Source organism: Apodemus sylvaticus, chromosome 1, assembly GCF_947179515.1.
Source record: "Apodemus sylvaticus chromosome 1, mApoSyl1.1, whole genome shotgun sequence".
Lineage (NCBI taxonomy): Eukaryota > Metazoa > Chordata > Mammalia > Rodentia > Muridae > Apodemus > Apodemus sylvaticus.
Genome location: NC_067472.1, coordinates 192853963 through 192869463, shown reverse-complemented (window position 1 = coordinate 192869463; position 15501 = coordinate 192853963). Strand labels below are relative to the sequence as shown.

At 37.3% G+C, this 15501-nt stretch overlaps 1 protein-coding gene across 2 annotated transcripts in view; it reads right to left on the bottom strand.

The window, feature by feature from the left end:
• Positions 1-15285, bottom strand: part of LOC127683358 (probable alcohol sulfotransferase) — a 29100-nt gene extending 13815 nt beyond the window's left edge. The window contains exons 1-4 of one of the 2 annotated variants that reach the window (XM_052180539.1): positions 15150-15285; positions 13875-14083; positions 9602-9728; positions 1702-1796 (exon numbers count right to left, since the gene is read on the bottom strand). In XM_052180539.1, coding sequence (XP_052036499.1) covers positions 1702-1796; positions 9602-9728; positions 13875-14083; positions 15150-15285 — 567 coding nt within the window. The remainder of the gene's footprint in view (positions 1-1701; positions 1797-9601; positions 9729-13874; positions 14084-15149) is intronic. The other variant, XM_052180546.1, reaches the window with a different exon arrangement.
• Positions 15286-15501: the final 216 nt, after the last annotated feature.

Here is a 15501-nt window from a genome sequence, read left to right as displayed (position 1 = left end):
ATCTAAACTAGTACAACAGAAACTTCCAAAATTATTTCATATATGAAGGTGATCAAAGTGAAATCACCAAATAATGACCATCCCATGTCACAAAGAAAGAATTAAAACTTCCAGTACTAGGATTGGGTTACATTTAATTGAGTTGGCCAAGTGGATCCCATGGGAATCACTCTCAAAAAACATAGACTGTTCCTAAGATTATAAGTTGCTCTCCACAAACTGAGAGCAAGCCCCCATTGCTAAAGGCAACACCTATACAAATTACTGAATGTGAAGGTGACAAACTGGTCCCTACGGAGAACCTACACCCTTATATCCAAGTGTCTTTAGTACAGAAAGGCACTCATTCTGCATGCTCCACAAAGAGAAATGTAGACAGCAAGCTAGACACACGTCTTTCTGTCTATAATAATTAACTACTTGTGAGATAAATTGTGTCACTGGTGGCTTAAAGCTTATGAGAATAAACTTTGACTTAAGTTATATTTTCATGAGATAGAGCCCAGATCATACACTGCTTTGGTAAACAAGGACCTGAGACTTGATGGCCCAGAGGACTATGGGGAAACCAAATAATGGTCTTATAAAAGAAAAAGAAAAAAATTGTAGTAAAATGACTGCTAGTTACATTCTGGTACATGCAGAGAATAGTGCAATATTTAAACATCATCAGAAACTTCCTCTTGCAGCAGATGCGGACAAATTTAGACTTTCAGCCATATACAACAGAGAGTGAGATATACTCAATGGATGTCTGCATCAAATCCCTCCTTTCAGAGCTCAGGGTACCCTGCAGAAGAAGAGGCTTAAAGACCATAAAAGAAAGAGGAAACTGAGAGCACCAGCAGAGATGACCCATCTGATAATGAAGCAACATGGTCAGAGCTTGGGTGATTCTTTGCCACATATTCTGTGTCTGTATTATTGCCTCCAGCTTTGTGTTTTCATGAGATTCCTGAATGAGTCAGTGAGTGAGAAATGTTCCTCATGCTTTCAATCAGATTCTTTTCCTTTGGTTGGTTTGACTTGTCTAACTTTGATGTGATAGTTTTTGCTTTATCACGCATTATTTGGCTTATACAGCATTGTTCACCCTTGGAGGAAGTCAGGAGAAGAAGTTAAATAGCACAGTAACATGGAGGCTAATGCTGATGCTGTGGCAATAGAGGCATGCTTCTTGCTGGCTTATTCACCATGTAAAATGCAGCCTGTTATCTTATAGAACCCAAGAATGGCAGCTCCCACAAGGGAATGGTTCTTCTACCTTGAATCAATAATTAAGAAAGTGCCTTGCAGAGTTGCCTACAGCCTGACAATATGGAGGCATTTCTGTATTAAAAGTTCCCTCCACTCAGGTGATTCTAGCTTGTTACACGTTGACATACAACTATCCAGTACATTATTTTATATTGCATTCTATTATATTTTGTTTCCTTGATTTGGGAGTCCTGTTATTGTTTTAGATATTTTTTGAGGAAAAACTTTTAAGTTTGGTGGGTAAGGAGGCATAGAAGATCTTGTAGGCATCAGGGAGAGTTTGAATATGATCAATATACATTCACATTAGAAAGTTTTTTAGTTAATAAAAGATAATTATTAAAAAGTTAAAACAAACAAAGAAAAATTCATAGTTCTCAGTAACCTTCCTCATTACCAGGATCTAGTTCTTAACTGAGTGGTGACTGTAAGACTGATGCTCACCTTTTTCATGTCTTCATAGTAAAGTACCAAGAAGTTGTCACATTCCCTCATTGACAGCCAGCCACGGACGTGCTCAAACCATGATCCATATACGACTGTGTGCAGGGAGAAGTGAAGTGTCAATTACAAAGCACTAACACAGGGTCTGCTCGAAATTCTTTACTTTCTGAAAGCAGCAGCAGAAAGCTTCACTAAGAAAAATCTAACTAGTCTGTATTCATAGCATTAAATATGAAGTGTGAGGCAAATACACAAATAGAAAACTGATTAAATCAAGCTCACTAACAAATTCATTACCACACAGACTTACCACTGATATCATGACGAGATATCCTACAGCCAAGTTGTAAAGACAGAGATATGTGCTGGGGGACATCTATCACACTAATATGGGAATCCAGAGGGGATTTCTATAAGCATGTGCCTCAAGGTGAGGTGTGCTAGGAAGACAGAAATATTTGATGACAGATATGGGCAAACAGTATTTTGTATGGTGTTGAAAAGAAAGATTCCCTTCAGTACAGCAACCTCTTGGCTGAAATCTAATGGAGGTATAAATCAAGGCTATGTGATATCAATAATAATGCCAACAAATTGAGTGAGAGGAATAATGCACTTGTGTGTGAGAGTAAATGTGTTTGTGTGTGTGTGTGTGTGTGTGTGTGTGTGTGTGTGAGAGAGAGAGAGAGAAAGAGAGAGAGAGAGAGAGAGAGAGAGAGAGAGAGAGAGAGAGAATGTTTGTGAGGTTCTAGAATAAACTTATCATATTTATTGGAAGCAGATCTGTTTATTGTGAGAAATATTTAGGGCAGTGCCAAGTGGGGAAGATAAGTGGCAGAGGAATTTGAACTGAAGCGCTCTAGTCAGCATACCTATGTCTGCAATTCCCTATCCTTTCTTATTTTTCAATTTTCAATCCCTCTTTTTCAACATAATGCTTTTATCCTGCACTGATCTCACATGCTACAACACAGATTTCCAGACCAGATGTGTCTAGTAGGGCAAAAATGACACAATTCCTATGGGGTTAGTTATATTTTGCCTGATTGGACTTGAGGCTTGATCCTTGGAAGGGAATTCATGTCTGGTACTATAAACCTTATCATGAAACCATGGTTGGGGTTGTGATAGTTCCAAACAGGGTTCCTACTGTAATTTTACTTAATAGTCATATTGTCAAACTACCTTCTAAATATTTGTATTCACACCCATTTTGTGCTCTTCTTTACCTTTGTTAGAGATTTATTTTTTGCAGCTGGCTTTAGTTAATGCAGAGACTCATAAGTGATCAAAATGTCCAGCACAATTGTGAGCGCTCAGTCATTGATGTTATTTCTATCATCCCCTACCAAAGGTTCAGGAAATATCATGCAACAGAAAATAGAAAGTAAAGGCTAGAGAAGGGGTGAAGTGCTTTGAAATTGTCGTCTGTAAATATTGTCCCATGAACATGAGTTGGCAGTTACACAAGTGTACTTATATCATCAATGACTGCCTATAGAGAAACTGCATAACATAATGCCTGCTAATATTCCAGGATGAATGCAGAAAGTTATCCTGAGACCCCACTCCTCATTGAAGATCTATTTGCAGTTGATGACAGCCAGATGAGAAAAACTTCCACACACTTTCGGTATAGTACCACTCTTAGGTTTCTAATGGCTACATGGATTCCCCCAAATCCATGCACATATGAGAATCACAAATTAGCCCCAATGGATGGCATTTTTAAAAAAAATTTTTAAGTTGTGGTATCAATATATTGTGGAATGTATAGTATGTTTGAGTCCACATTGGAAAATCTAGTAGAACATGGCATACAATATTTATGTTTTAAATTTTCAAAGAAAGCAAAATTATATAAAATATATAAAAATTATGAAAAATAAATCAAGCACAAACAAATGGCATAGGAAGATATAATGCTTTTATACATGAAATTCACAAAGCAGATAATTGAGGAAGAAGTAGTTAATATGAGGTGCTAATACACTTTACTTCTGAAGGATCCCTGTTCCAATATCTAAGACCTATTTATTCCAAGAAGGAGTTTTTATAAAGTCCTTCAGAAACCACCTCATAATGATTTTTCATTTTAGTTTGGTTCATCTCTCACCCACCATCAGAAAAGTTTTTCTATGTAGTGAACAGTGATTAATTCAAAGACCCATAGCTCTTAATGGTGCTGATAATAAGAGACTTTGGAGTGGTGAGCACTAAGTGAGGCGTCTATATTAAACCTTTTTCTCCGAGGTTCAGGGATTATTTTGGATGTGTATAGGATATATTATAAAGGTAGTGGATGACTTTACCAAACAATGTTTTCTGGACACATCATGGCAGTTGGACACAGGAACTCAACACTTGGGACAGTATGTGCAAGATCTATACATGCTTAAGCCAGACTGATTGACAGGAGGCAAGAGGTTGGTCATAATGTGCCACCTTTGAGGAACTAGGAGTGACCGTTAGCTTTCTGAAGAGAATCAGTTTACTTTATGAGTGTTTAGCCAAGTACACTGAGTAGTAATGCACCCCAAAATGTATAGGCAACATTAATAGGAATGGATGATTTTAAAATTGGATAAGGCTCTGTGGACAGGACCTGCCAGGAGAGAGATGCTCTCATAGGAGTACTCTAATTCCCAGGCTTGGAGCTGAGCTTTCTACTTTCTCTACACTAACTGTCCTGAGCAAGACTACTGAGGAGCACACAGGGCACAGGAACAGTGGAGCAGCTGGGCCAGGATTCTACAGGTCACCATCTGCCTCCAGGAACTGGGGCTATTCAACAGTCTGTTGTACACAGGACCTGCCAGAAGTGAGCTGGTCTCCCAGGAGTTCTGACACAGGCTCACAAAAGGGACAAGATCAAACCAGAGACAGAAATACCAACTAACACCAGAGATAAAAGGATAGCAAAAGGGAAGCACAAGAACCTTACCAACAGACATCAAGGCTACTTGGCATGATCAGAACCCAGTACTCCTAACACAGCAAGTCCTGGGTGTGATACCACACCAGAAAAGCAACATGTGCATTTAAAATCACATCTCAGACCATGCAGTTGTTAACACTATTGCTCTGTAGTAGTGCTTGAATGATTTAAATAAGCAGAAAAATGACCACGATCACACAGAAATTTTGGGAAATGCAAATCAAATCAACCTGGAGATTTCACCTCACACAGTCAGAATGCCTAAGATCAAAAACTCAGAAGAAAACAAGTGCTGGCAAGGATATGGAGAAAGAGGAACACTCCTCCACAGCTGGTGGGGTTGCAAGCTGGTAAAACCACTCTAGAAATCAGTCTGCCAGTTCCTCAGAAAACCGGGCATGATACTACCAGAGGACTCCTCTATATCACTCCTGGGCATATACCCAGAGAATTCCCAGCATGTAATAAGGACACATGCTCCACTATGTTCATAGCAGCGCTATTTATAATAGCTAGAAGCTGGAAAGAACCCATATATCTCTCAACGGAGGAATGGCTACAGAAAATGTGGTATATTTACAGTATGGAATACTACTCAGCTACTAAAAACACTGAATTCATGAAATTCTTAAGCATGTGGGTAGAACTGGAGAATGTCATCTTGAGTGAGGTGACCCAATCACAAAAGAACACACATAATATGTACTCACTGATAAGTGAATATTAGCCCAGAAGCTTGGAATACCCAAGAAGCAATTCACATATTCAATGATGCCCAAGAAGGAAGGAGAGGCCCCTGGTCCTGGAAAAGCTAAGTGCAGCAGTGTAGGGGAATACCAGGACAGGCAAACAAATGGGAAGTGGGTGATTGGGGAACAGGGGGAGGGAAGAGGGCTTATGGGACTTTCGAGGAAGGGGGATCCAGGAAAGGGAATAACATTTGAAATGTATATAAAGAATATATCGAATAAAAAGTACTTTCTTTAACCAAATATAGAAATACATCAATATGTAGTGAAATTGCACAAGAGGAAAAGGTATTTGCAGCTAAACCTGATGTCCTAAATCCACAAGATTAAAGTTGTCATTTGGTTTCCATTGGCACATTTCATCATACATATACTCCCCCATTATGCAGACAGAGAGAGAGAGAGAGAGAGAGAGAGAGAGAGAGAGAGAGAGAGAGAGAGAGAGAATTGCATCTCATGATGCTGATAGAGGACTTTAAGAAGAATATAAATAACTCCCTTAAAGAAATATAGCAGAATGCAGGTATACAGGTAGAAGCCCTTAAAGAGGAAACACAAAAATCCCTTTAGGAATTACAGGAAAACACAACCAAACAGGTGAAGAAATTGAACAAAACCATTCAGGATCTAAAAATGGAAGTAGAAACAATAAATAAATCACAAAGGGAGACAACTCTGGAGATAGAAAACCTAAAAAAGATATCATGAGTCATAGATGCAAGCATCACCAAAAATATGCTAGAGAGAGAAAAGAGAATCTAAAGTGCATAAGATACCATTAAAAAACATTGACAAATCAGTAAAAGAAAATGCCAAATGCAAAAGGCTCCTAACCCAAACCATCCAAGAAATCCAGTACATAATGAGAAGGCCAAATCTAAGGTAATAGGTATAGAAGAAAACAAAGATTCCCAATATAAAGTGCCAGCAAATAGCTTCAACAATAGAAGAAAAATTCCCTAACCTACAGAAAGGGATACCCACGGACATACCAGAAGCATGCAGAACTCCAAATAGATTGGACCAAGAAAAAGAAATTCCTCTCTTCACATAATAATGAAAGCACTAAATGCACAAAACAAAGAATATTAAAAGCAGTAAGGGGAAAAAGTCATGTAACGTATAAGGGCATACCTCTCAGAATTAGACCAGACTTCTTGCCTGAGATTATAAAAGCCAGAATCCTGGGCATATGTTGTAGAGATCTTAAGAGAACAAATATGCCAGCCCAGTCTACTGTATCCAACAAACCCCTCAATTACCTTAGATTGAGAAAACAATATATTCCATGACAAAAACAAATTTACACAGTAACTTTCCTCAAATCCATCCCTATGAATGATAATAAATGGAAAACTCCGACACAAGGAGGGAAACTTCACCCTAGAAAAAGCAAGAAAATAATCTTCTTATAAGAAATCAAAAAGAAGATAGACACATAAACATATTTCCACCTCTAACAACAAAATAACAGGAAGTGAAAATCACTTTTCCTTAATATCTCCTCATATCAATGGATTCAACTCCCCAATAAAAGGACATAGACTAACAGACTGGATAGGAAAACAGAAACTAACATTTTGCTGCATAAAAGTACACACCTCAATGAAAAAGACAGACATTATCTCAAAGTAAAAGGATGGAAAATAATTTTCCAAGCAAATGTTCCCAAGAAACAAGCTAGAGTAGCCATTCTAATATCAAATAAATCAACTTTCAATCTAAAGTTACCAAAAATGACAAGGAAGGACACTTCATACACCTCAATGGAGAAAGCTTCAAAGACAAACTTTCAATTCTGAACATCTTTACTCCAAATGCAAGGGCACCCATATTCATGAAAGAAACTTTACTAAACCTCAAAGCACACATTGCACCTCCCACAATAATATATATTCATATATATAACATACATATATATAATATATATTATATATATTATATATATTATATATATAAAACATTTTATACTAAAAGAAAAGAATATACCATCTTTTCAGCACCTTACACTACCTTTTCCAAATTTGGCCATATAATCAATCACAAAACGGGCCTCAACAGAAATGAGAAGATTGAAATAATTCCATACTTTTTATCTGATCACTACATACTAATGCTTGTCTTCAATGCCAACAAAAAAAAATCCTAGAAAGCCCACATATACATGGAAACTGAACAACAACCTACTCAATGATAACTGGGCCAAGCAAAAAATAAAGGAAGAAATTAAAGACTTTTCAGAAATTTATGAAAAGAAAGGAAGAACATACCCAAACCTATGGAACACAATGAAATCAGTGCTAAGATGAAAAATCATAGCTCTGAGTGCCTCCAATGAAACTAAAGAGAACATACACTAGAAGCTTGTCAGAACATCTGAAAGTTCTAAAACAAAAATCAGCAAATACACCAAAGAGGAGGACACAGGAAGAAATGATCAAATTCAGAGCTGAAATCAATCAAGTAGAAACAGAAAGAACTACACAGTCAAGAAAACCAGGAGCTGATACTTTGAGAAAATCAACAAAATACATAAACCCTAAGTCAGTCTAACCAGAGGGCAAAGAGACAGTATCCAAGTTAACAAAATCAGAAATTAAAAGTGAGATACAACAACAGAAACCAAGGAATTCCAAAAATATCATTAGATCCTACTACAAAAGACTATACTCAACAAAACTGGAAAATCTAGATGAAATAAATTGTTTTCTAGACAGATTCCAGGTACCAAAGTTAGATTAGGATCAGGTAAACCATGTAAATTGTCCCATAACCCCTAATGAAATAGAAGTAGTCATTAGACTCCCAACCAAAAAATGCCCAGGACCAGATGGATTTAGTGTAGAGTTCTGTCAGAGCATCAAACAAGAACTAATACCAATGCTCTCCAAACTATTATACAAAATAGAGAGAGAAAATCAACTACCCAATTCATTCCATGTAGCCACAATTACTCTGATACCTAAACCATACTAAGACTAAACATAGAAAAATGTCTTCAGACCAATTTCCCTCATGAATATTGATGCAAAAATAAGCAATAAAATTCTCAAAATTCAAAACCAAGAACACATCAAAAAGATCATCTACCATGATCAAGCAGGCTTAATCTTGGGGATGCAGGGATGGTTCATATATGGAAATACATACAGTAGTAGAAACAACATCACTTCTGGTCCTAGAACTCAAGAGATACCAGAAGGAGGAACCATGCTTAGAGGTCATCCCTAGTTATATACAGAATTCAAGGCCAACCCTGTCTACATCTCACTTTGTCTTTTTTTTAAAGTCTCTAAGACATGGGATGGGGTGGTTCCAGGGAGCCTATGGGAGTGACTCTATCTGAGACTCATAACAGTAGGGACTATGGAGCCTGAAGTACCACCTCATGTAGCCTGTTAGGTTTCCTAGTATAGGGGTAAGAACAGCAAACTACCCAAGAAAGCTTTGGCCACAAGTGTGTCCTACCTACAAGATGTGCATGGACTAAGATGGAGCAGAGATGGAGAGAATGGACCATCAGTGACTGGCCTAACTTGAGATACACACCATGGGCAAGAAACAATCCATGACATTGTGACTGGTACTGTTGCAGACAAGAGCCTAGAATAACTATACTCTGAGAGGCCCTACCCAGCAGCTGACTAAAACAGATGTAGAAATACACATCCAAACATTAGATAGAGCTCTGAGAGTCTTGTGGAAGAGTTGGGGAAAGGATTGAGGGACCCAAACAGGTTAAGAACTCCAGATGAAGACCAACAGATTCAACTAATCTGCACTTTTTGGCACTCTCAGAGATGGAACCACCAACCAAAATGCTATCTTGAGCTAGACTTAGGACCCCTGAACATATATAGCAGATGTGCAACTTGGTCTTCAAGAAAGTCTCCCAACAACTAGAGCTGGGGCTGTCCCTGAATCTGTTTCCTATTTGTGGATTCCATTTCCCTACCTGGGCAGCCTTGTCTGTCCTCAGTGAGAGAGGATGCACCAAGTCCTGCAGACAATTGATATATCACACAGTGGGGAAATACCTTGGGGGTCCCTACCCCTTCTCAGAGGAGAGGGGAATGGGAAAACAAGCTGTGGGAGGGGAACATTGAAAGGAAAGGAATGATGGATATTAGGATATAACGTGAATAAATAAATAAGTTAATGAAACAAATATCTCTGAGTTTCCCACATCTCCTATATTTCACAGGATACTCACCATTTCCTTTGAGAAACCATTCAAAGTAAGTTTCCAGTGACTCTGGGTCCTTTACAAGGTTTGTCTTACCCCAGAAAAAATAACCAGATATAAGAACATCCCTGGGATTTCTGATGACATAGATCACCTTAAATGGAAAAAATGTAAATGAAGGTCAATAGTTATTCCTCATCTTTTAACTGGCATAATTAACATGAAATAGTCAAATATCCACGGGTTTCTAAAAACATATATTTTTTTATTTGGGCAAAACATATACACAAGTGAAAAATATTTATAGTAATAATTCCCCTTTTCTAATTTTATTTGATTTGTAAAAATGGAACAGGAAAATGGCTACTTCTATAATACAGTAAAAATAAACCCAAACTAGGATGACTTGATGGTTCTAAAGATTACAATAATAATTGGTTATCCAACACCAAATGCCCAGCCTGTAAAATATACATATAAGTAACATTGTGCTGACTGAGAAGGATGTACTGAAGCATTCAGGCATATATAGTTTTATTTAGGAATATATATTGTATACATTAGAAACATTTAAATATATCTATATAGGCATATATAAACATAGGAATATATTTAGGAATACATATGCATATGTATGCAACATGAATTAACAAAAAAAGAAACCTTAATTTGAGAGAGAGAAAGAGAAGGATATATCAATCGGTTTGGAGGGAGAAAGGGGAAGGCGGAAATGATGTACATAATTATATTTTATTTTTGTAATTTCAAACATAAAATAAATGAAATACATAATTTTTTAAAAGATTTATTTATTTTATATATATGAGTTCACTGTCGCTGTTTTCAGACACACCAGAAGGCATTGGATCCAATTACAGATGGTCATGAGCCACAATAATATGATTGCTGGGAATTGAACTCAATACTTTTGTAAGAGCAATCAGTACTCTTAACTACTGAGCCTTCTTTCCAGCCCCAAAAGTTCTTAATAAAGAATAAAAATAAAAATATTAAATAAATAAAAAATATAAAAATCAAAATAAAAAAATAAAATGAAAATTCTTAATAAGATGGACTTTATATTTTGTACCAATTATTCTAGAATTCATCTTTTTTTTACTTCAAAAATATTTATTCATGCATGCCTAAGTGCACACGTTTATGTTCATGCACCACATATGGACTGAAACCTGCACACATAAAAAAGGGGGTGGGTTCCCCAGTGACTAGATTTGTAGACACTTGTGAGTCACAATGTGGGTATTGGGAACTGAACCTGGGTCATTTACAAGAGGAACCAGTACTCTTAACTGCTGAGCCACCTCTATAGATTTTATTCGATTTTTTTCCATTTACCATCCTTTTTATAATGTTTACATATTTGTAAATATGTTTTGTCTGTACACTGTGCATTCCCCACAAAGTCCAGGAGGGGGCACGAGAGCCCAGGAACTGGACTTAGAGATTTTATTTTTACAGTTTTATGTGTATATGTATATATATATATATACATATACATATGTATATTGTTTATTTATATAATATTTATTTTTATTTTACATTTTTATTTATATATAATATAAAATATTATCTATAATCTTTTTATTTATATAACATATATTTATATTATTATAATACATATAATAATATATATGATATATTCTTTATTTGCATTTCAAATGATATCCCCTTTCCTGGATCCCTCCTCCCCGAAAGTCCCATAAGCCCTCTTCCCAAATCACCCCCTTCCCTTTTCTTTATCCTGGTATTCCCCCACACTGCTGCACTGAGCCTTTCCAGTACCAGGGACCTTTCCTGTCTTCTTCTTGGGCATCATTTGACATGTGAATTGTTCTTGGGTATTCCGAGTTTCTGGGCAAAAATCTGCTTATCTTTTAAATTTTTATTGGATTCTTTAATTTACATTTCAAATATTATTCACTTTTACAATTTCCTGCCTCCTCCCCAGAAACCTCCCATCCAATCCCATTTCCCCTGCTTCTATGAGGGTGTTCGCTGACCCACCCATTCACTCCTGCGTCACCAGAATAGTAAAAATTATTCTCAACAATAAAAGAACTTCTGGCGGAATCAACGTTCCTGACTTCAAAATCCACTACAGAGCAATAGTAATAAAATCTAGTACAGTGGCAGTTAAGTAGATCAGTGGAATAGAACTGAAGATTCAATAATGAACCCACACACTTATGGTCACTTGATTTTTGACAAAGAAGCTAAAACCATCCTATGGAAAAAAAAAACACAGCATTTTCAACAAATTGTGCTGCTTGAACTGGTGGTCAGCATGTAGAAGAATGCAAATCAATCAATTCTTATGTCCTCGTACAAAACTCAAGTCCAAGTATATCAAGGACCTCCACAGAAAACCAGATACACTGAAACTAATGGAAAAGAAAGTGGGAAAGAGCTTTGAGCACATGGGCAGAGGGGAAATTTTCCTGAACAGAACACCAATAGCTTATGCTCTAAGATCAAGGATTGACAAACGGGACCTCATAAAATTACAAAACTTCGGTAAGGCAAGGGACACTCTCAAGAGGACAAAATTTCAACCAACAGATTGGGAAAGATATTTACCAATCATATATCTGATAGAGGACTAATACCCAATATTTACAAAGAATTCAAGAAGTTAGACACCAGAAAACCAAATAACCATATTGAAAAAGGAGTATAGAGCTAAACAAAGAATTCTTAACTGAGAAATACTAAATGGACTAGAAGCACCTAAAGAAATGTTCAACATCCTTAGTCATAAGGGAAATGCAAATCAGAAAAACCCTGAAATTACACCTCACCACAGTCAGAATGACTAAGATTAAAAACCTCCAGTGACAGCAGATGGAGTCAAGAATGTGGAGAAAAAGGAACACTCCTCCAGTGTTGTTGGGATTGCAAGTTAATACAAACACTCTGGAAATCAGTTTGGTGGCTCTTCATAAAAATTGATTATACTACTGCCTGAGGACCCAGCTATAGCACTCCTGGGTATATACCCAGAAGATTCTCCAACATGTAATAAGGACACATTCTAGACTATGTTCATAGCAGCCTTATTTATAATAGCCAGAAGCTAGAAAGGACCCAGATGTCCTTCAACAGGAGAATGGATACAGAAAATTTGGTATTACAAAATGGAGTACTACACAGCTTTTTTTTTTTTTTTTTTTAAAAAGCAATGACTTCATGAAATTCTTAGGGAAATGGATGGAGCTAGAAAATATCATACTGAGTGAGGTAACCCAATCACAAAACAACACACATTGTGTATACTCACTGATAAGTGGATATAAGCCCAGAAGCTTAGAACACCCAACATTTATTGCACAGACCACATGAAGCTCAAGAAGAAGGAAGACTAAAGTGTGGATACTTTGGTCCTTCTTAGATGAGATACAAAATACCAATGGGAAGAAATACAGAGACAAAATGTGGAGCTGAGACTGAAGGAAAGAACATCCACAAACTGCCCCACCTGGGGATCCATGCCATGGACAGTTAGCAAATCCAGATGCTATTGTGGATTCCAACATTTTCTACCTGACAGGAGCCTGATATAGCTGTTTCCTGAGAGGCCCTGCCAGTACCTGAAAAATACAGAAGGGGGTGCTCTCAGCCAACCATTGAACTGAGTACAGGCTCCACAATGGAGGAGCTAGAGAAAGGACCCAAGGAGCTTAAGGAATTTCCATCCCCATGGAAGAACAAAATATGAACTAAACAGTACCCCGAGAGCTCCTAGGGACTTAACCACCAACCAAACAATACACATGGAGGGACCCATGGCTCCAACCACATGTATAGCAGGGATTGGCCTGGTAGGATATCAATGACAGGAGAGGCACTTGGACATGTGAAGGCTCATTGCCCCAGGGAAGGGGAATGCCAGTTGAGGCCATTGGGAGTGGGTAGGTTAGTGTTCAGGGGGAGGCAGAATATTGAGAGGGGATAATAATTGAAATGTAAATAAAGGAAAATCTAATACAGAAAAAAAGTTTTCGAACCCTTTGGAATTAAATTTGGGAATAATGCAGACTAAAAGCAATAAAACAAATTAGTAAATATTTCAATGGAAATGTAAAAAAGAAAGCTGCCAGGGATCGCTGTGTGATGGTTCGCATCCTGGTACTCTAATGTAGTCTGATGTGGGAAAATATCAGCATCACCTAGTGTATGAGAATCCCACCTTTGGAGCTCTGCAAGAGCTCCAAAACCTGTCAGGGTAAAATAAGTTCAAAGAGGATTTGGTCAAAGAAAATCTCAACCACTGGACACTGACCTTGGCCTTGGAACTGAAGAGAGACTTGGGGAAAAGATGGATGGGAAGATGGGAGCTCATGAGTCGTGGTCCTTCCTTATTGATTAATAAAGGATGTCCATAGCTAGTCTCTAGCCAAGGTGAGCGGTCCCAGGTGGGCACAGATTGAACCCACGTGGGATCTCCCTTTTTCTGAATCAAGCAGACAATCTCAATCAGCCAGTTTGTTCCTGGATGAAAAGGAAAAGTGACTGTCTCTCATTTCAACAATTCTTGTGAAAAAGCATCAACTAGAATAAACACCCATACAATATTGAGTGCTGCCCATTTTCAAGCACACAGACTTGTAGTGTTCAAAATGTTCACGTGATATAAGTACAAAGTATATTCAAGCAACATATTCTAGACATATTCTCATTTTGCAAAACTGAGATCCTATACTCAATCAACAGCAACCTACTAATGGAATATCATCTCCAGCCCTGGACCACCATCATTCTATATTCTGGTAGAATGAATTTGACTATCTCAGATATATTCCACAGTGATGTAATCATAGCATCTGCCCTCTAAGAATTCATCATTTAATTGTTTCATTTTCATTGATATGCACACTTTCTGTAGTGTATGACAGAGTACTTCTTTTTCAGATGAATAAATTCTGTTGGGTATATTTATACCACACACTCGCATTTGTGTTTATGTGCTCATTTGTCAGTGGATGTTTCTCTAGCTTCCTTTTCTGAGTTACTGTATGGTTGTTTTTTCCTGTATTTCCACTGCTTTTGGATTTTCTGTATGAGCTGTCAATGTCAGAAGCCTAATTACCCAATGTTCAGTGCTTCTTTCACACGGGAAATATCCATTTTCAAACCACCATGATGTTGTTTTTTGGTGTCTTGAATTTTCAGACTCGATTTCCTAGACAAGGTTTATGATATTTCTACCTGGCACTGTCATCTCCTCCACATATCCTCACATACATGTTATCCTTATATCATGTATAAGACATTAACTCTTGGTGTTATTTCTTCTGTTCATTCTCATCACCCTCCCTCTTCTATATCTTATCCACATAGACCAATGGCAGATTCTGCCTCAGGGTCCACTATCATTGTTCTGGTATAATAGATGATAACCTTTGCCCACTTGTGTCAGACTGAATGGAACACACACAAATCTCATCATTTTACATGTTGATATACAGAGCACTCTACTCATCACCAAAAATGAATGAGGATCAAATCTCTAACCTCCCTTATACAATTCAGAATCAGTCTTACTGATGGTCCTTACCTGATTTGGGGTAAGTCAATATAATCAAGTCTTCTTCTTTCACCACGAACGTATTACAGATATCTTCCAATTGTTCTTTTTGAACTGCTAAGGTAGGAAAAGCTATTCCTTCAAACCAAGTATATTCTGACATCATGAACCTTGTAGGTTCTGTTAGGATTCCAGTACTCGATACCTCTTCAGCTTATAGAAAATGCTGAGAGGTAAGATTTATAGTGCAGGCAAAGAATCATTAACTTTCTCTAGTTTCTTGTAAAACTAGCTACTGATAAGAAGAAATAAAATATTGTAACACATAGTCAAAGGTTACTGTATTGAGCAAGTTTGAACTCCTACAAAGATCATTCTACAG